This window comes from Lepisosteus platostomus, chromosome 5 (genome assembly GCF_059453375.1).
Source record: "Lepisosteus platostomus isolate fLepPlt1 chromosome 5, fLepPlt1.hap1, whole genome shotgun sequence".
In the NCBI taxonomy this organism is placed as follows: Eukaryota; Metazoa; Chordata; class Actinopteri; order Semionotiformes; family Lepisosteidae; genus Lepisosteus; species Lepisosteus platostomus.
In genome coordinates this window covers 30,482,064-30,504,628 of record NC_142615.1, presented here as the reverse complement: position 1 = coordinate 30,504,628, position 22,565 = coordinate 30,482,064, and the positions used below count along the sequence as shown (strand labels likewise).

The following is a 22,565-nucleotide window of genomic DNA, read 5'->3' as shown; positions in this document are numbered from 1 at the left end:
GACAATCACATATGGCTTGATTTTGTTAAATGGTAGTATGTCTTTCCTTTCTTGGAACAACATGTTTTTCGAGAAATGCATTTGCGAAATATGAAATACAAATCTTGCTTATCGGTGCAGAATAAATACTGCCAGCTGGGAAGAAAATGACAGCATTTTTTTTTCGTTAACTAAAAACCTGCATAGGGAGACGTTTTCGTTGTGGAAGTGCAAAACAATAAATCTGTTCCGTTTCACAAAATTCACACTTACGAACGGAGCAAGTCGCAAGTGAGTCACTCCTCTTGACTAGGTGGCGCTATGAGGTGCCGTGTTTATATCCGGCTGCAGAAAATCCTCTTTCTCAGCTCCGGTTCTCAATTATTTTGAAGTCGCGGCCGCGCAAAGGAATGACATCATCACACGGCGCGACATAGCATATTATTTCACCCACGTGAATCATTTTCTTTAGATAAAAAAGAAAGTTCTTGTTTTTTTTAATAACTTCAGTTTCTGAAAACGTAGCATCTTGTCGGCTGTGTTTATGCTTGAACCGATCACAAGTTCCTGACAACAGGATCTGTTTAGAATAAAAATAAATAAGTTATTCTGTTTAAACCGCAAATCAGCCTTTGTTTCTGACCGACTCTGAAGATGGCGGAGTACTTGTTAAATCTGCAAACCCAGCTTGACTCTTTCATGCAGGTTTTGCTCAAATCGATCGTGTATGAAGTGGCAGAAGTTTTCCGGAACAGGATGTCTGACTCTGAGGACGAGTTTGAAGACAAACTCCGCAGCGTCTCCCAGATCCTGGTGAGACGGGCCGTGTTTAAAATCGCACAGTGTGTGGAGGACAGTGTCGGGAGCGAAATGGCGCAGCTGAAGAAGGAAAACGAGAGCCTGAAGTGGAGATTGCAGCTGTGGGAGAAGGAGTCGGGAGCAGGAGGAGATCAGGGTACCCAGACGCTTCACTGTGAAGTCACTGCAGAAATAAAAGAAGAAATGGACATGAAACGGTTGTCAGGTCAGTGTGGTGACTTATATGACGTCAGAGCGTTTATGTGTTTACAACCAGTGTCTTTAACTTCCTCACCGGTGAGACCTTAAATAACAAACTTTATTTCAAAGAAAACATCTCACAGTACTGCCCTGTCTCTCTCACACCTGAAGAAGGCTCCACGGCCGAAACGTTGTGTTCTCTTCTTTTTTTCAGCATGGAATAAACCTATTGTTCCTTTGCAGCCTACGCATGCTGACGCAGCTACCCACCTACCCATCTCACAGTAGTACACATTCTCATTAACAGTACGCGTTCTAACAGACTATGAAACTGTCATCAAATAAAAATCTTTCTGAAACAGGAGGGAGTATAGTAGAGAGATGCACTTACAGTGAAGTGGGAAAGATCTGTATGATGTAACAACGGGATTCTTTACTGGAAATTGAACTGTTTCGTTCGGTTACGGTGCTGAAGACACCTCGTTCAGATTCAACAGTAATCAATCAATCTGTAATCCAAAGTCATTAAGAAACAACATTTATAAATATTGTATTTACGTTGTATTGGTCTAGATTTGTATATGTATACTAATGATTGTGTATATAAACATTATTTTAATTGGTTTAAGTATTACAATCCTCTGTGTCTGTATTAACTCTGTATTGACCCCTCTCTCTCAGTGCAGTGGTAATGTACTCTCGTGTCCAGTTAGTGTGTCTGCGTTAAATGCACTGAGAGAGGGGTGTTAATGTCTTGTAGTGTCCAGTCAGCATGTCTGTTTTAACCCCTCTCTCAGTGCAGTGTTAATATGCTGTAATGTCCAGTTTGTCCGTGTCTGTATTAATCCCTCTCTCACTGCAGTAATGTCCTGTAGTGTCCACTCAGTGTCTTTATTAACCCCTCTCTCTCATTACAGTGTTAATGCACTGCAGTGTCCAGTCAGTCAGTGTGTCTGTATTAACCTCTTTCTCTGATTGCAGTGTTAATGTCATGTACTGTCCTTTCAGTCTGTATTAACCCCTCTCTCAGTGTGGTGTTAATGTACTGTAGTGTCCAGTCAGTGTGTCTGTATTAACCCCTCTCTGTCTCAGTGTAGTGTTAATGTACTGCAGTGTGCAGTCAGTGTGTCTGTAAAACCCCTCTCTCTCAGTGCAGTCTTAATGTACTGTAGTGTCTAGTCACTCTGTCTGTATTTACCCCCCTCTGAGCAGTGTTAATGTACTGCCATTTCAAGTTTGTCCGTGTCTGTATAAAGCCCACTGTCACAGTGTAGTGTTAATGTACTGTAGTGTCCAGTCAATGAGTCTGTATTCATCTCTCTCCCTCACTGCAGTGTTAATGTCCTGTAGTGTCCTGTCAGTCTGTATTAACCCATCTCTCAGTGCGGTGTTAATGTGCTGTAGTGTCCAGTCAGCATGTCTGTATTAACCCCCTCTCTCTCAGTGCACTGTTGATGTACTGTAGTGTCCAGTCACCATGTCTGTATTACCTTCTCTTTCGGTATAGTGTTAATGTACGGTAGTGAACAGTAAGTGTGTCTGTATTAACCCCTCTCTCTCAGTGCAGCGTTAATGTACTTTAGTGTCAAGTCAGCGTGTCTGTGTTAACACTTCTCTCAGTGTAGTGTTAATGTACTGTAGTGTCCAGTCAGCATGTCTGTATTAACCCCTTTCAGTGCAGTGGTAATGTACTGTAGTTTCCAGTCAGTCAGTCAGTATGTCGGTATTATCCCCTCTCTCAGTGTATTGTTAATGTACTTTAGTGTCCAGAAAGTGTCTGTATTAACCTCTCTGTCAGTGCAGTGTTAATGTCCTGTAGTGTCCAGTCAGTCTGTCTGTATTTACCCCCTCTCTCTGAGCAGTGTTAACGTACTGCCATTTCAAGTTTGTCCGTGTCTGTGTAAAGCCCTCTGTCTCAGTGTAGGGTTAACGTACTGTAGTGTCCAGTCAGTGTGTCTGAATCAACCCCTTTCTCTGATTGCAGTTTTAATGTCCTGTAGTGTCCAGTCAGTTTCTATTAGCCCCTCTCTCAGTGCAGTGTTAATGTACTGTAGTTTCCAGTCAGCGTGTCTGTATTCACCCCTCTCTCTCACTGCAGTCTTTATGTCCTATAGTGTCCAATGTCTGTATTAACCCCTCTCTCTCAGTGCAGCGTTAATGTACTTTAGTGTCAGGTCAGTGTGTCTGTATTGACCTCTCTCTCTCACTGCAGTGTTAATGTCCTGTAGTATCCATTCAGTCTGTATTAACCCCTGTCTCAGTGCAGTGTTAATTTACTGTAGTGTCCAGTGTGTCTTTGTAAACCCCTTTCTCTGATTGCAGTTTTAATGTAGTGTCCAGTCAGCATGTCTGTATTAACCCCTCTCTCAATGCAGTGTTAATGTACTGTACTGAGTGATCTGTCAGCATGTCTGTGTTAACACCTTTTAGAGCAGTGTAATGTACTGCAGCTTCCAGTCAGTCAGTGTGTCTGTATTAGACCCTTTCTCTGATTGCAGTGTTAATGTACTGTAGTGTGCACTAAGTGTGTCTGAATCAACCCTTCTCTCAGTGCAGTGTTAATCTACTGTAGTGTCCAGTCAGCATGTCTGTATTAACCCTGTTTAGTGCAGTGTAATGTACAATAGCTTCCAGTCAGTCAGTGTGTCTGTATTAACCCCTTTCTCTGATTGTAGTTATTGTCCTGTAGTTTATAGTCAGTCTGTATTAACCCCTCTCTCTCAGTGCAGTGTTGATGTACTGTAGTGTCCAGTCAGTCAGTGTGTCTGTATTAACCCCTTTCTCTGATTGTAGTGTTAATGTCCTGTAGTGTCCATTCAGTCTGTATTAATCCCTGTCTCAGTGCAGTGTTAATGTACTGTAGTTTCCAGTCAGTGTGTATGTATTAACCCACCTCTCTCTGTGCAGTTTTAAAGTACTGTAATGTGCAGTCAGCATGTCTGTATTAATCCCTCTCTTTCTCAATGCAGTGTTAATGTACTGTAGTGTCCAGAAAGTGTCTGTATTAACCTCTGCACTGAGTCAGTGTTAATGTCCTGTAGTGTGCAGTTAGTGTCTGTATTAACCCCTCTCTGTCGGTGTAGTGTTAATACACTATTTGTCTGTGTCTGTATAAAGCCCTCTGTCTCAGTGCAGTTTTAATGTACTGTAGTGTCCAGTCAGTCTGTATTAACCCCTCTCTCAGTGCAGTGTTAATGTACTGTAGTTTCTAGTCAGTGTGTATATATCAACCTGCCTCTCTCTGTGCAGTTTTAAAGTACTGTAATGTCCAGTTAGCATGTCTGTATTAACCTCTATTTCGGTACAGTGTTAATGTACTGTAGTGTCCAGAAAGTGTTTGTATTAACCTCTGACTCAGTGCAGTGTTAGTGTCCTGTAGTGTGCAGGTATTGTGTCTTTATTAACCTCTTTCTCTGATTGCAGTTTTAATGTCCTGTATTGTCCAGTCAGTCTGTGTTAACCCCTCTCTCAGTGCAGTGTTGCTGTACTGTAGTGTCCAGTCAGTCAGCGTGTCTGTATTAACCCCTCTCTCAGTGCAGTGTTAATGTCCTGTAGTGTCCTGTCAGTCTGTATTCACCCCTCTCACTCTCTCTGTGTGTTTGGGTGAGTGAGTGGGCGGAGCTTCGGTGTGTTTGAATCGTGTGGCGGTGTTTCTTCACTGGTTTTGTGTTTTTCTGTCTATTTTGTGGTAAAAGTGGGGTTTATTTTCAGTTCATGGCCAGTTCTGGAGGCTCTGATCCTCCAGACCTCTCATTTGAGAAATTAACTTGATGCCATGGTGTGAATTTTTTCCCTGCGGAGTTCTCTCCACTGGAGAGGTGCGTTCTTGCAGTCGGGGAGGTCGTGGGCTGCAGGAACATCAGGTCCGCTTCCCGCATGAGTAGAGGTATAGTCATTTTCCTGCAATCTACCGATCTGGGAAACGCCCTGGTGGAGAAGGGTGTTCTCCTGGACGGCACCTCCACCCCGGTGCTGCCTCTCGCGGCCCCAGCTTGAAAGATCACCCTCTCCAACGTGCCTCCGTTCATGAGGAACAAGCTGCTGGAGAGGGAGCTGTCCTGGTATGGACAGGTGGGTTCTCCGATCAGGAGGGTCCCTCTGGGCTACGAGGCACCGCAGCTGAAGCACGTCGTCTCTTTCCGGAGACAAGTCTACGTAATCTTAAAAAAACCCACAGAAGAGATCAATGTGGCCCTTAAATTTTGGATTGACAGCTGTGATTATGTTGTATTCGTGACTTTGGAATTGATGAAGTGCTTCAGGAGCAAGAGGCATGTGGTGAAGAAGTGCCCCAAGGTGGAGGATGAGATGGGCCGAGAGCATCAGCCTCAGGGCGCACAGGAGTCCAGCAGACAGCGTCAGGCAGCGGGGAGCAGAGCAGCGCAGGGAGGCAGCGGGAAGTCAGAGCCCGCGGCCGGGGTACAGGAGAGGAGATCGCTGGAGGGAGCAGGTGAGCCCGAGCTGGTGGTGTCCCAAGCAGGAGAACAGATAGCAGTGAGTGGACCACCGCAGCCCTCAGAAGAGCAGGGAGTCCCCCACACAGGACAGCAAGATACGAGCGCTGGCAGAGCAGGGGAGCTGTGGAGCCCCACTGCTCAGGAGAGTCAGGGAGAGAGAGAGTAGGCAGTGACATCGATGGAGGAGAACTCGTCTCATGTGCCAGCGAAAATTGTTGACACGGTGTGGGGAGGAAATGAATTATCATCTGGAAAAATAGGCGATGGTTTTAAGATGCCGCGGAGAAAGCACACGAAACAATCTGTGCTGAGTGCAGTGGAGAAAAAGCGCAGCACAGAAGGCTCGGTGGAGGGCAGCTCCGTTGCCTGCCTGGGGGCCGCGAGTGATTCCGACACCAGGAGAGTGAGGATGTGCTGGAGTGTCCTCGCCGCTGCCGCCCAGAGCTCCTTGGAGTCCGGGAGCGACGACGAGGGCGGCTTCATTGATTCCTCTCTTGCCTCTGGCTCCTCGACCTGGCAGACTTGTAGAGGAGGCTACAATTTCCAGAGCATCAGGGAGTTCTTAGAGAAGACAAAAGGTAAGAGGGGAACTGTGGTTGAGGATTTTTTTCCCGACATCAAGCTCTTTGTCCTCTCCGCGACGTTCCATCTGAAAAGGGGCTCGGGTGCGAATGACTTCAGTGATCAAGAAAGATGGCACCTGCTACTCGTGCGAGTAGTTCTTGGGAAGAAAACCTTTGTTTTTGTTAACATTTACGCACCCACTGGCTGCGGGGAGAGGGTCACCTTCTTCAGAGAGCTTGAGAATGCACTGGCGACCTGCCAGCCTGAAGAGCTGGTCTTCCTGGGGGGTGATTTTAACTGCACAGAGAGCAGCACACTGGACAGGAATCACGCAGAGCCACATGGCCCGTCGGCCAGGGAGCTGCGCAGGATCCTCGTCAAGTCTGACCTCACTGACATTTGGAGGAGATTTCATGGGGACACGAGGCAGTACAACTGGGCCCAGGTCAGGGGGAATACCCTCTCTCTGGCCAGGCTAGACCGATTCTACTGCCGTTAACATCATTACAGCATCGTCAAGCAGTGCTCCATCTGTCCAGTGGGCCTGTCCACACAATCCAAGAATGGACATAGAACCGGGCCGCTCCTTGGACTTTACCAGCAGACTGGTCCACGCCAACATCACACAGCTCCACCACCTGGTGGACGTGAATCAGGGCTGCTGCTGCAGCGTGGAGTGGGCGTGTGATGCGCTGGGACTACACTCGCGGCGGTGTGTAGACAGGTTTCTTAGTCAGCTTCGCTCTGCTCTGCTCTGCCTCTCGAGGAGATGCTGCTGGTCCAGGGTCTGTTCGAGGACCATCGCCTTCCAACCACACAGCCTCCTTTCCCTGGTCTTCTAGTGTCTCCTGCGCTCAGTCCCGGACCGACGGGATCTCTCCTTGAGCCCCTTGCTTCAGAGGAGAGGTCTCTAGCTGGTGTTGGGGGGAAATGTCTGTACAGACTAGTCGTAACATCTAGACACCAGGCCCAGCTGTCAGCACTCCCTGACACTGGAGGGCTCGTCTGGGAGTGCCGGATGATGTCCGGCCTGCCTGGGGTAGCCTCTACGGATTTCCCCTCAACAAGAGGGCTGATGATCTGCAATGGAGGGTCCTGCACACCATCCTGGGGGTCAACTCATTTGTGTCGGTTCTGGACCCGGCGGTGTCTGACGCCTGTCCCTTCTGCGCTCAGAGGGAGATAGTGTTCCACTGCTAAAGCGCCTGCCCCCGCCTGTCGACCATGTTTGCCGTACTGATCCGGCTCTTCACCAACCTTGGCCTGGTCTTCAACAACGTTATTTTTGTGTTTGGGGTGGGTTGTACAAAAAAACGGAAAACTCAGACCCTCCTCGCCAATTTTCTGCTGGGCCAGGCCAAACTCACCATCTACAAGACTCTACAAAATAAGATTTCTGGTTCCGGGTCTGTAGACTTGGTGAGGATGTTTGAAGGGTTGGTGAAGAGCAGGATATTGTTAGAATTTTTGTTTTATAAATCTCATAATGACCTCGGAATGTTTGAAAAGCATTGTTTTTTTGGAAATGTCCTGTGCAGGATTGTAAATAATGAAAGATTATTATTCCAATTAAGATTTTATTTTCTTAATTCTTAAGATGGGGCTTAAAAACTCAAGATTAATACTTTGTTTTTGTTTGATTGAACACTCTCTCTCAGTGCAGTGTTAATGTACTTTAGTGTCAAGTCAGTATGTCTGTATTAACCTCTATCTCAGTGCAGTGTTAATGTGCTGTAGTGTCAAGTCAGTGTGTCTGTATTAACCCCTTTCTCTGATTGCAGTGTTAATGTCCTATAGTTTCCAGTCAGTGTCTGTATTCACCCCTCTCTCTCAGTGCAGTGTTGATGTACTGTAGTGTCCTTTGTCTGTATTTACCCCTCTCTCTCAGTGCATTGTTAATGTACTTTAGTGTCCAGTCAGTGTGTCTCATTAACCCCCCTCTCTCTCAGTGCAGTGTTGATGTACTGTAGTCTCCAGTCAGTCAGTGTGTTTGTGTTAACCCCTATCTCAGTGCAGTGTTAGTGTACTGTAGTGTCCAGTCAGTGTGTCTGTGTTAACCCATTTCAGTGCATTGGTAATGTGCTGTAGCTTATAGTCAGTTAGTGTGTCTGTATTAACTCCTCTCTCAGTGCAGTGTTGCTGTACTGTAGTGTCCAGTCAGTCAGCATTTCTGAATTAACCCCTCTCTCAGTGCAGTGGTAATGTATTGTAGTGTCCAGTCAGCATGTCTGTATTAACCTCTTTTAGTGCACTGTAATGTACTATAGCTTCCAGTCAATTAGTGTGCCTGTATTAACCCCTCTCTCAGTGCAGTGTTGCTGTACTGTAGTGTCCAGTCAGTCAGCATTTCAGAATTAACCCCTGTCTCAGTGCTGTGTTAATCTATTGTAGTGTACAGTCAGCATGTATTAACCCTTTTTAGAGCAGTGTAATGTACTATAGCTTCCAGTCAGTCAGTGTCTGTATAAACCCCTTTCTCTGATTGCAGATTCAATATCCTGTAGTGTCCAGTCAGTCTGTGTTAACCCCTCTCTCAGTGCACTGTTGCTGTACTGTAGTGTCCAGTCAGTCAGCGTGTCTGTGTTAACCCCTCTCTCAGTGCAGTGTTAATGTACTGTAGTATCCAGTCAGCATGTCTGTATTAACCCATTTTAGTGCTGTGTAATGTACTACAGATGCAGCCATTCAAAATGGGTGGGATATTTCGCGGTATACCCCGTTGGGCATGTTGCATCAAAACGCAGTATCACGCAGTATCACGAGGGATATCGCGTCATTTGACGTCATGCCGGAAAGTATCCGGCATCACCTTGTAAAACCGCCAGGAGGAGCCAATAAAGCTTAACCTCTCATGTACAGCATTTAAGCTTTTAAATTTAAGCTGTGTATTACAGTATGTTAATCATCAGTCATTACAAAGTTGGTATATTTTATGAAAGCAAGATTGCTCAGTTGGACAAAAGTACACAACCTACCTTCATCAGAAATATTTATGCATCAAAGCCTTTACCGAAGATATTACTCATAGTATTAATAATGAATGACTTTGGACAAGCTGTAAACTCAAAGTATAATTTCTTTAGCACATTTGTACAAGCACTTGGAATCTGTCCAAGCCCTACTTTGTCAGGCATTTTCTTTTACTGCAATGGACATAAAAACTCCCTTGCTTTTAACAGAGCGTTTCATAATTTCTAACTACGAAAATTATTTAAACTGCGACACTTATCATTCAACCAGAGCTCAAAATATCACAAGGATCCTCAAGAGCACAGCAAAGACTGTATTAAAAGATATTTGTATCAGATACATGAGAAGCCAGGCTTTTTTATCAACGCTTTCTTTTCCATATACCAGATATTATGGAACCACTTCAGAAGGGTGTCAGCCAGTCAGATTCCAGGAATCGGTACCTTAAAGAAAAAAAAAACACCGGTATTCCATTTCTTCCTAAACATTTTAAGCATCGAAGTCTTTAACTAACATGTGAAATAGCATGTAAAAAAGTGGTAGTTTTAAGCTTTTCTGCTAATATAATATGGAATCGCGTATCTAAAGAAATTAATAACGATATGATTATATCCGTGTACTGCGACAGGGCTGTGTAGGGGTGTTTCGCCTCTCTCTTCATGCGACTTCCCTAGTAGCCTACTGGTCTACGTGCCTGATTACTAACCTACAGGTTGTGTGTTCAAATCCAGCTGGTGCTGTGACTTTTCTTTTAACAAACATTTCTTCGAAAAAATACAATAGCAATATTATGGACAATTAATTTACTTTTATATTTCTATATATCACAACATGATCGAATTTAAGTCATTTTTGATAACAATGAATAGTCACCTTCTTCCCTTCTGACAACGGTCCCTGCTTCTGCTTCCTGCTTCTATTGTGTGTGTGTGTGGGGGGGATCCCTTTAGATCTCCCTTCAGATTTAAAAGGTTATTAATCATATCTTCAGTGTCGCATCTTACCAGTGCAGCTGATCTTTTGCTCCCTGGGTCAACTATCACAAAGCTTTAGAGAACCTAACATTTCTATAATAAAAAAAAATGTAAATACAACGTTTACATTGGCATTATTAATTTTTCACATTGGTGTATGGAGGATTGTCAGCTGTCACTGACAGTGGACCCCCCTCTTAGGCTGCGCACACAATCTTTTAAATTTTTATAGAGAAATGGAGGCTGTACAGTATGCGTTACAATATACAAAATCGGGTTTTGATTTAAATCGCAAATGCCTGTTTAATTATATGTGTTTTTTGAATCATAATCAGACAAATGCAACATAAATTGATACAGTATCTTTGTCTTCTAAGTATCTTAATAAACTTTCAGCATAGCTTTCTCCCCATTTAGATTTATTTTTCTTGGGATTTTGGGATCAAAAGTGGAAGGATTAGATTGCAATCGTTTTTATTTTTTTCATACGTTTTAGAAAAGTGTAATCTATACTAAAAAGCTGTACACCACCTGCTATACAGATACATATTGTAATACTTTCGGGTTTGGATAGGACGGACACAAGAACTCAGACTTGCGGAGTTAAAGCAAGTTAAAGCCTTTATTTTTCTTCTCCGTCACCACCTGCTAGCCCGGCTCTCCCGCGCCCCCACCCGCCAACAGCGTGAGCCAACACACCGCCCGCGCGCCCGAGAGAGAGAGAAGAGAGAGAGTAAGACCCAGGGGTGCAGAAGCAGGGAACTATTTACAAGGAAAACGGATACCTCCCCAGACTGTACGTCCGCTTCACTGTGGGACAGCCGCACTGGTCGGCGGCCTTCCTAAACCCTGCCCTGACCACTTTCACTCCTGTCCTGCTCTTCCCCGCGCACCCCAGCCGGGTGCTCTTCGGCCTCTCCCCGTGGCGAATGTATATTTAGATATTTAGACCCGGCGCGGCACCGAGAGAGCGTCTGCATTTATAACTTAGTTTTTAAAATTAGTCAAGCAATATGAAGCATCTCCTTTTACTTTTAAGTCCCTTAATTATCATTGAGCACAGCTTTCTCACCACTTAGATTACTTTTTGATACCATCCTTACACAAAGCAGAAACTTCTTGTATTTTCCAATGACATACAAGTGGAAAGATTACAGATTTTAATCGTCTTTAATTTTGTTACGTTATACGTTTTAGGAACGTTTCATCTATACAAACATGACAAAACTATTCTCGATTGTATTTCTGAATGTTGTTACACCTTCAGTAGGTCACTGTTTTAAATACATCTAATTAAGAAAGTTAGGTGTAAGCACTTTAGATCTTTTTTTCTGAACCAGGGAAAATCCGATCATGTTTCTCTATAACAATTATAAGAAACTTTTATTTTACATATCACCTTTAAAAGTGGCATCTCAAAGCAATACAGTAGATGTAAACCACAGATTACAAAGTAAATACCCAGACAAACGCAAACGCGTTTTTAATAAAATGCTTTTATTCATTCAGCAGAGAGAGCGTAAAACCTGGGCGTAACAGCTGTTCCTTTTTCTGATCACTCGCTCTCTGGATACACGTCTCACCTGTCCTGTTCTTTGTTTTCCTAATTTGCTGATTATGCCTGCTGCGATCCACTCCTGCCCTCACACCTAAAGAAGACTATTTTAAATTTCTTTGCGCGGTCCATTGTGCAATTAACCCTTGTATGTGCTGTCCTTAAGGTGATATCACATAAAGATGATATGTAAAATAATGTTTTTTATTATTCTTATAGAGAAACATGATCAGATTTTCCCTGGTTCAGAAAAAAAGATCTAAAGTATACTAGTTTGTCACTAGTATACTTTTAATACAGTATTTGCTGTGCTGTGCTCTTGAGGATCCTTCTGATATTTCGAGCTCTGGTTGAATGATAAGTGTTGCAGTTAAAATAATTTTTGTAGTTAGAAATTATGAAACGCTCTGTTAAAAGCAAGGGAGTTTTATGTTAGTTACAGTAAAAGAAAATGCCTGACAAAGTAGGGCTTGGACAGATTCCAAGTGCATTTTTGCAATTAACGTTGCATTGTGCATTGTGCTGCTGTAATACAGTTTAAAATAATTAAAAGTCTAAACAGTATCAGCTTTATTTATGGGTTGCAATTTAAAAAAAGTCAAAAACCGCAATCAAAATGCAATTTAGAGCTTTCTGGCAAGAGGAGACACCCAAATTAATAATGTAACATGCCACTGTTTGTGCATGAACAAGGTTATACTGCTATTTCCTTAGATACGGGATTAAAAAAAAAAAATTTTATCCCCGGCGGAACCGGGCATCCATAAGAATCAAGTAATAGGTTTACTAACGCTTTACAGGATAAAAACAACAATAACAACAACAACAACAATATTGTATTTCATTGCACTTTGATAGATCGTCCTTAAATCAATTGTTGACTCTTCTCTCTTTACTACTTGTTTGGAGTGACTAAGCTCCACTCTGTACCACACAATGATCCCCCCAGAGTCTCTGGTGATTTGGGGTTTTTTGACAGAGGGCAAAAAACTCTATCTCTCGCTTGCCCTCTCCCCGTGTATTGTCTGTTTTTTTGTGCTGTCCTTTGACAAAACAAGGCTTGCCAGATAATGTGAATCGAAACCTGTTTTTCTAGCTTTTAAAGTCGTGCGATGTGTAAGTGGGAACACATCATTATATCTTACATATGAAAAATAAATAATATAGCTCCCAAACAAACGCAGACGTGTTTTTAATAAAATGCTTTTATTCACTCATAATCTGACAATTTCAGGAAGACTAAGGAAGGACTAAGGGAATTGTCATCTGTTGTTGAAGCTCTGTGAGCTCGGTGACTTTGAGACCACTTGTTATCCCAGGTTGTTTGAATCACCACAATTCAAATAGAGAAAAAAGAGCTGACTGACAAGATTTAAGATGTGGCTGTCAATGTTGGATTAAAAAAAACACGTTACCCGACGTTAGTTTCATTGGTTGAAAAATATTTTTATTTCGAGAGACTGGATAAGTAATTCAAGTGTTTTTTTAACTTCCTGAAAAACAAGTAATAATTTAACTAGTTCAGGTGGGTAGCTGCGTCAGCATGCGTAGGCTGCAAAGGAACAAGTAATAGGTTTATTCCATGCTGAAAAAAAGAAGAAAGAGAACACAACGTTTCGGCCGTGGAGCCTTCTTCAGGTGTGAGAGAGACAGGGCAGTAGGCAAAGGTAAAGTAGCGGGAGAACAAAGGTTGAGAGGGAGGAGGAGTGAGAGGCGGGAGCAGGGGACAGAAAGAGAGGCCAATCAAGAGGTGTGAAGTCAGAATGGGTGCAGAGAGGTGTGAAATGAAACTTCCAATGAAGTTTATAATATATAATTTAACTATATGTGCAAACGTTTTATGATATGTCGCTGTTGTAAATGTCTGTGGAGTGTATCATATTTGCCTGTCTGTCCTGGCTGTGCTCTCTTGCTCGCCCTCCCCCCCCCCTCTCTCTCAGTTCAATTAAATTCAAGGTGCTTTATTAGCATGACAGATAGGTACAATCAGTGTTGGGTATTTACTTTGCTTTGAGATTCCACTTTTAAAGGTGATATATAAAATCAGGGCTTTAACTTGCTTTAACTCCGCAAGTCTGAGTTCTTGTGTCTATCCTATCCGAACCCGAAAGTATTACAATATGTTTCTTTATATCAGGTGGTGTACAGCTTTTTAGTATAGATTACACTTTTCTAAAATGTATTTAAAAAATAAAAACGATTACAATCTAATCTTTCCACGTTTGATCCCAAGATCCCAAGAAAAATATATCTAAACGGGGAGAAAGCTATGCTGAAAGTTTATTAAGATACTTAGAAGACAAAGATATCAATTTATGTTGCATTTGCCTGATTGTGAAGAAAAAAACACATGTATTTAAACCCGCGTTTGCGATTTAAATCAAAACGCGATTAAATCAATATAAATGTTTATATTGTAACGCATAGGTGACTATTCATTGTTATTAAAATGACTTAAATTCGATCATGTTGTGATATTTAGAAATATACATTTGTTTGGTGCGAGTGAGGTTTCATTTAATCTCTAACCCAGGGAAAAGTTTTATTTTTTCAAAGAAATGTTTGTTAAAAAAAAAAGTAATGGCTTCAGCTGGATTCGAACACTCACCATGTGACATGGGAGTCAGGAACCTAACCCACAGCGCTACCAGCAAGGTCACATGCAGAGTGCTGAAAAAGCACTACAGAAACATTATCAACAGACAATGTACAGCGTGTACTATTCTTGTGTTGCGGTACATGAATATAATTATATCGTTATTAATTTCTTTAGATACGCGATTCCATATTATATTCCCTTTTAATCAAATTCTAAAAGTATGCTTGTTGACTCCAGTATCACGTTAGTTAAAGACTTCGATGGTTAAAATGTTTAGGGAGAAATTGAATACTGGTGTGTATTTTTTATTTAAAGTACCAAGACCAGCCATATACTGTATGTTTATGTTCCAAAATTAATATCGTTTATGGCCTTCACACGCGTTACAGTATGCTCCTATTCTTTTTATGCTCAACTACTAAGATTTCCCTTCAGTGGTAAAATTCCATATAAATATTCAATACTAAAACGGGCACAGTAAAGACATTTAAATCTTTCTACGACCGACCAAAGGACCACGAGTGCCCCTGTCGGTCAACCAATCACGTATCGCGGTATTTTGCGTCAACGCCCGTCACGATGCGAGAGGCCATAGCCAATTACCTCCGGTACGTGTCTGTGCCGCACACTTTGAATGGCTGCATCTGTATAGCTTCCAGTCAGTGTGTCTGTATTTACCCCTCTCTCAGTGCAGTGTTAATTTACTGTAGTGTCCAGTTAGTCAGTTTGTCTGTATTAACCCCTTTCTCTGATTGTAGTGTTAATGTCCTTTTGTGTCCAGTCAGTCTGTATTAACCCCCTCTCTCTCAGTGCAGTGTTGATGTACTGTAGTGTCTAGTCAGTCAGTGTGTCTGTATGAACCCCTTTCTCTAATTTCAGTATTAATGTCCGGTAGTTTCCACTCAGTCTGTGTTAACCCCCTCTCAGTGCGGTGTTAATGTCTTGTAGTGTCCTATTAACCCCTTTTAGTGCAGTGTAATGTACTATAGCTTCCAGTCAGTCAGTGTGTCTGTATTAACCCCCCCACTCTCTGAGTGCAGTGTTGATGTACTGTAGTCTCCAGTCAGTCTGTATTAACCCCTATCTCAGTGCAGTGTTATTATACTGTAGATACAAGTCAGAGTGTCTGTATTGACCCCTTTCTCTGATTACGGTGTAATGTGCTGTCATGTCCAGTCAGCATGTCTGTATTAACCCCTTTTAGTGCAGTGTAATGTACTATAGCTTCTAGTCAGTTAGTGTGCCTGTATTAACCCCTCTCTCACTGCAGTGTTAATGTACTGTAGTGTCCAGTCAGTGTGTATTAACCCCTATCTCAGTGCAGTGTTATTGTACTGTAGATTCAAGTCAGAGTGTCTGTATTGACCCCTTTATCTGATTGCGGTGTTAATGTGCTGTCGTGTCCAGTCAGCATGTCTGTATTAACCCCCTCTCTCTGTGCAGTGTTGATGTACTGTAGTGTCTAGTCAGTCAGTGTGTCTGTGTTAACCCCTCTCTCAAAGCAGTATTAATGTACTGTAGTGTCCAATTAGTCAGTGTTTCTGTATTAACCCCTCTCTCAGTGCAGTGTTAATGTATTGTAGTGTCCAGTCAGCATGTCTGTATTAACCCCTTTTAGTGCAGTGTAATGTACTATAGCTTCCAGTCAGTTAGTGTGCCTGTATTAACCCCTCTCTCAGTGCAGTGTTACTGTACTGTAGTGTCCAGTCAGTGTGTCTGTATTAACCCCTTTCTCTGATTGCAGTGTTAATCTACTGTAGTGTACAGTCAGTGTGTCTGTATTAATACAGACACACTGACTGACTGGAAGCTACAGTACATTAACACTGCACTGAGAGAGAGGTTAACACAGACACACTGACTGACTAGACCCTACAGTACACTGAGAGAGGGGGGTTAATATAGACATGCTGACTGGACACTACAGTGCATTAACACTGCACTGACAGAGGAGTTAATACAAATACACTGACTGACTGGACACTACAGTATATTAACACTGCACTGAGAGATGGTTTAACAGAGACTGACTGGAAACTACAGGACATTGAAACTGCAATCAGAGGAAGGGGTTAACCCCTTAAAGTGCAGTGTAATGTACTATAGCTTCCAGTCAGTTAGTGTGCCTGTATTAACCCCTCTCTCAGTGCAGTGTTACTGTACTGTAGTGTCCAGTCAGTGTGTCTGTATTAACCCCTTTCTCTGATTGCAGTGTTAATCTACTGTAGTGTACAGTCAGTGTGTCTGTATTAATACAGACACACTGACTGACTGGAAGCTACAGTACATTAACACTGCACTGAGAGAGAGGTTAACACAGACACACTGACTGACTAGACCCTACAGTACACTGAGAGAGGGGGGTTAATATAGACATGCTGACTGGACACTACAGTGCATTAACACTGCACTGACAGAGGAGTTAATACAAATACACTGACTGACTGGACACTACAGTACAGCAACAGTGCACCGAGAGAGGTGTTAACAGAGACTGACTGGAAACTACAGGACATTGAAACTGCAATCAGAGGAAGGGGTTAACCCCTTAAAGTGCAGTGTAATGTTCTATAGCTTTCAGTCAGTTAGTGTGCCTGTATTAACCCCTTTCTCAGTGCAGTGTTAATTTACTGTAGTGTCCAGTCAGTTTGTCTTTAATTACCCCTTTCTCTGATTGTAGTGTTAATGTCCTTTAGTGTCCAGTCAGCATGTCTGTATTAACCCCCTCGCTCTCAGTGCTGTGTTAATGTACTGTAGTATCCAGTCAGTCAGTCTGTCTTTATTAACTCCTCTGTCAGTGCAGTTTTAATGTACTTTAGCTTCCAGTCACTCAGTGTGTCTGTATTAACCCTTTTCTCCAGTTGCAGTTTTAATGTCCATTAGTGTCCAGTCAGTCTGTGTTAACCCCTCTCTCAGGGCAGTGTTGCTGTACTGTAGTGTCCAGTCATTCAGCGTGTCTGTATTAACCCCTCTCTCAGTGCAGTGTGAATGTATTGTAGTGTCCAGTCAGTGTGTCTGTATTAACCCCTTTCTGTGATTGCAGTGTTAATTTCCTGTAGTGTCTAGTCAGTCTGTATTAATCCCTCTCTTTCTCAATTCAGTGTTAATGTACTGTAATGTCCGGTCAACGTGTGTCTTCACCCCTCTCTCTCATTGCAGTCTTTATGCCCTGTAGTGTCCTGTCAGTGTCTGTATTAACCCCTCTCTCTCAGTGCATTGTTAATTCATTGTAGTGTCCAGTGTCTGTATTAACCCCTCTCTCTCAGTGCAGTGTTAATGTGCTGTAGTGTGCAGTCAGTGTGTCTGTATTAACCCCTCTCTCTCATTGCAGTGTTAATGTACTGTTATGTCCAGTCAGTGTGTCTGTAAAAAGCCTCTTTCTCAGTGTAGTTTTAATGTACTGTAGTGTCCAGTCAGTGTCTTTATTAACCCTTCTCTCTCTCAGTGCAGTGTTAATGTAAATATAATGTTATTGTGATATTATTACAGTAGATGTACTTTTTACATGGTAGTTAGGTTTCTGACAAAGCTAAATCAGAACACCCCGTTATACCCACTTATTCCGCTGTGTTTAAACAACCCAAATTGATTGTGAGTGTATTAGTACACATTTGTGTAGTTTAAAGCTTTTAAGATCACATGGCCTCAGCTATCACTACTATGCTGACGATACTCAAATATACATCCATACCAAACCTGACGCTGATGTGGCTGTCTCTATTCTATTTATTTGCATCTCCGATATAAAGTCTTGGATGACTCAAAATGTCCTTCACTTAACTGTGACCAGACTGAAGTCATGCTTATTGGCACCACCCATCAACTTTGTAATGAAACTCTATCTGTAGATAGTCTTGTACTTCTAAATTGGAAAACTTGGGGTTGATATCTGACGTTCGACCCACATGTTTTGACAACATATTGCACATCTTTCATTCACCTCCGAAATATTGCTCAACCATGCCCTATGTTATCACTAACTGTGGCTGAAAAGTTTTGTCTTCTTCCAAATCGACTAGTGTAACACTCTACTCTCTTGGGTTTCTAAATCCCACATTGAAAAAACACCAGTATGTCCAAATTTCAGCAGGCAGAATCCTGTCCAGGTCTAGTGCAAGTGATCACATTACTCCTATCCTGGAGTCCTTGCACTGGCTTCCTGTTTTGTGTCAACTTAACAATCTTCCAGCTCACCTTTAAGGCTCTCCATGGCTTGGTACCTCTCTGAGTTATCGCCCTACTCCCCACCTCACAACCTTCGCTCTTCTAATTGTGTTCTCCAATCTGTCCCCCAGTCCATCTACACTCAATGGGTGACATGGCCTTCTCCTGTTATGCATCCAATGCTCTGGAACTCTCTCCCCAAGGATATCTCTGAACTCCTTCAAATCCAGACTCAAAACCTTCTTCTTTAGAAGACCCTTTATTGAACTGTTCCTTACCCCTCTGCTCCTACTGTACTTAGTACCACCATCTACTGTCTCCTCTAACTGTGTGTTCTCATCGTGCTTATGTTATGTATTTTTTGTTGTTGGCCTTCTGTAGAGTGCTTTGAGAAGCCACCTTTAAAGGTGCTATATAAAATAAAGTTTATTATTATAAAGGTCTTGTTTTCTTGTCCCGTGTTTACAGGCTCAGAGGCCAGTGCTCTCCCTGATGCTGGGGAAAGGGATCCTCTTGAACAGCAGCACAGTGAGGAGGAGTGGGGCTCCAGTCTGATGCAGGAGACAGTGCTCACTGCTGTAGAAGGGAAAGAGAAACTCAGTGAACAGCACACAGAGAACAGATGGAGTGTCAAGGATCTGGATTCTATGCCCATGTTGAAGACAGAACCTGAGAGTGAGACACCTGGGCTCTTAGTATGTGATGCTTTTAAAGAGAAGATTAATAATGTGGACACGAACAGTATTACTCAAGGTTGTAATGAACTGGACTGTGACTCTGTGCAAGAGTACAAAGAAGAACTGGATGACTTTAATCTTACAGAGCAGGACATGGAGCCCCAGTTGATTGACCCTGCAGAGCAGCAGACTGAAGTACCTGGTGAAGAGAACAGTACTGAGTTACAGCACACAGAGAAGAGTCAGGACAGGGAGGAGCAACAGCAGGTCCTACAGGGCTTGATAATAATTAGGCCTTGTTCTGTTCAAGTGGAGAGACTGCCATTGCAGAGTCTAAAACAATCATATGATACCTTAGTATCTGATGGCTTTACACACAGGTTTAATAATCTGGTTACTGAGAAAATTGTTGAAAGTTTTAATGAACTGGAGACTATGTTTGTTCTTGGGCACAGAGAGGAACTGAATGAACTGGATGGTGTTAGTCTCAGAGAGCTGGAGAAGGAGCCCCAGATGATTCACACGGCTGAGCAGCACACTAAAGGACACAGTGGAGAAACCCAATCTCAGTTTCAGCACACAGAGCAAAACTATTCCATGGAGCATTTGCAGAATAAGATGTCCCAGCACGATCAGAGGATGAGGAAGAATCACTCAAGGCCTTCCTCAGATGGAATGGACAAACTGCAATTATGGCACAGGGAGGAGCAAAGTTTGTGTCAGTCTAACATTTCAAACCCCTACCAGCGCATTCATGCAGGAGGGAGACATTTCAGCTGCAGTCAGTGTGGAAAGAGTTTTAGTGGGTCAAGTAAATTAAGAACCCACCAGCGCATTCACACAGGAGAGAGACCATTCAGCTGCAGTCAGTGTGGGAAGAGTTTTAGTCAGTCAGGTACCTTAATATCCCACCAGCGCATTCACACAGGAGAGAGACCATTCAGCTGCAGTCAGTGTGGGAAGAGTTTTAGTCATTCAAGTGCCTTAAGAGCCCACCAGCATATTCACGCAGGAGAGAGACCATTCAGCTGTAGTCAGTGTGGGAAGAGTTTTAGTCAGATAAACAAATTACAAACACACGAGCGCATTCACACAGGAGAGAGACCATTCAGCTGCTGTCAGTGTGGGAAGAGTTTTAGTCAGTCAGGTAACTTAATAACCCACCAGCGCATTCACACAGGTGAGAGACCATTCAGCTGCAGTCAGTGTGGGAAGAGTTTTAGTCAGTCAAGTATCTTAAAAACCCACCAGCATATTCATGCAGGAGAGAAACCATTCAGCTGCAGTCAATGTAAGAAGAGTTTTAGTCGGTCAAGTACCTTAATAATCCACCAGCGCATTCACACAGGAGAGAAACCATTCAGCTGCAGTCAGTGTGGGAAGAGCTTTTATCAGTCAAGGACCTTAGTAACCCACCAGCGCATTCACACAGGAGAGAGACCATTCAGCTACAGTCAGTGTGAGAAGAGTTTTATCCAGTCAGGTTACTTAAAAATGCCCATTTAGTCACCAGTTTTTGATTTAATAGTCTTAGTCAAGTCAACTAAAATGTCTTTTATTTCAAGTAGGTAGATGCTTCAGCATGTGACATCCGAAGAAGGCTCCACAGCTGAAACATTTCTTTTTTTCTCTTTTCAGTATGGAATAATCCTTTACTTTTTCCCCAAAATATCTATTAGTCATAGTCACTTTGAAGTCACCCACTTTTGAGTTTGTCTAGTCAACTAAATTTGAACTATACTCTTACGGTTGACTAAAACAGAAATAGTTCATGTCACAGTTTAATTTATGTGTATAATAAAATGTATACAGAGTTTTGTTTTATTCAATTTTTAAAAAATGGCCTAAATTGAATTAATTTGTTATTCTTGGAATGTTAAGTTTAGTCCTGTTTAATTTACAGCTAAGACTCATTGGATAGGCTTGACATTGTGTAACAGCTTTTAACTTACCATGTTAAGCAAGAAATGTGTATAAAACAGATTAGGATCCTTAACTGTCACTCTTAAGAAATAAAAACACACATCTGATTAAATTCTATCAAAAAGCTCAAAGTCTTTCTTGCACAATCTAAAGTTTATTTATCCCCAGAGAGGATAAGTATCAAATACAATAAATAATTATGCAATAAAGGGTAAAAAATAAAGAATAGGATCTGGATGAATACTGGAGTGAAAGGGAAAAAAAGTCACACATTTGATTGAATTCAACAAAAAAGCTCCATGTCTTTGTTGCACAATCTAAAGTGGAGAGAGGATATATATCAAATAGAAGAAATATTTATGGAATAAAGGGTAAATTAAAAAGAATAAGATATTGTAGGAGCACCATGAAGTCCATTGTAACAAAATGGAAAAAACGTGGCACAACCCAGACAATACTAAGATCAGGCCCTCCTACCAAATTGAGCAACTGAACAAGAAGGGCAATTGTCAGAAAAGTGACCAATAGGCCAGCTACAACACTGACAGAGTTGCAAAGCTCTTTGGCTGAAATGGGATAAACTGTGAAGATATCAACCGTCTCTTCAGCAGTTCACAGATTCGGCTGTGACTTTGGGAGACTGGCTAGAAGGAAGCCACTTATGAGAAAGACCAACATTAAGTCATGCCTAGAGTTTGCTAGAATCCATGTGACAAAACCTGAAACTTTTTGGAAGAAAAGTTTGTGGTCTGATGAGACTAAAGTTGAGCCCTTTGACCTGAAAGCAAAGCGCCGTGTTTAGCGCAAACCAAATACAGCCCCAAACCCAGGTAACACCATCCCTACGGTGGTGGCAGCATCATGCTCTGGGGTTGCTTTTCAGCAGGAGGAACTGGAAAGCTTGTTGACATCAACGGCAATATGGATGGAGCCAAATACAGGCAAATCCTTGAGGAGAACCTGTTTCAGTCAGCCAGAGATCGGCATTTAGGGCAATAAATCATATTCCAGCACGACTATGACCCAAAGCACACAGCAAAAACTATCTAGGAATGGCTTGAAAAAAGAAGGTTAGTATTCTGGAATGGCCCAGCCAGAGCCCAGACTTGAATCCAACTGAAAATCTATGGTATGACCTGAAAACTGCTGTCCACTGATGCTCTCTTAATTCGGAATTCGGAAAAATTTGCAAAAATTCCACAATCTAAATTTGCAAAGCTCATACAGACATACCCAAGAAGACTCACGGCTGTAATTGGTACTAAAGGACTATGTGCAAAGTATTGACTCTGGGAGTGAATACTTGTGTAAATGAGAAATGTAAGTCTTTCATTCTGGAGAAATTAATGTTCTTGAATAAAAAAATATTTTTGGTTCATAAATGTGTAGAATTTATTGTGTTAGTGAAAGTAGAAAAAATAATTTCAATTTAAAATGTAGAGGCGTAACAGGAACAAAATGCAAAAAAAAATCCAGGAGGTGAATACTTTCTGAAGGCACTGTATATATACTCACCTACTGTGACAAGACCCTGCTGACACTACCTTGACTCATGGAATTCACACCCACAAAAACAAGACAAAAGCCATTCTAAGGTCTAGCAGGATTTAACATAACCTTTCAACATAACATTGTATAAGAAGCTGCATGATCCTGCTTCTCAGCAACTAACACTTCTAACCCTGCTGGCATTCTCAAGCTAAC

At 42.3% G+C, this 22,565-nt stretch overlaps 1 protein-coding gene across 1 annotated transcript; it reads left to right on the top strand.

Moving 5' to 3' along the window:
* Window positions 1–271: 271 nt before the first annotated feature.
* On the top strand, window positions 272–22,243 carry LOC148665504 (uncharacterized). The gene is made up of 2 exons (XM_088632347.1): window positions 272–1,003; window positions 18,730–22,243. The coding sequence occupies exons 1-2, from the start codon at window positions 634–636 to the stop codon at window positions 20,442–20,444; spliced, it is 2,085 nt and encodes a 694-aa protein (XP_088488473.1). The 5' UTR covers window positions 272–633; the 3' UTR covers window positions 20,445–22,243.
* The last annotated feature ends 322 nt before the right edge of the window (window positions 22,244–22,565 follow it).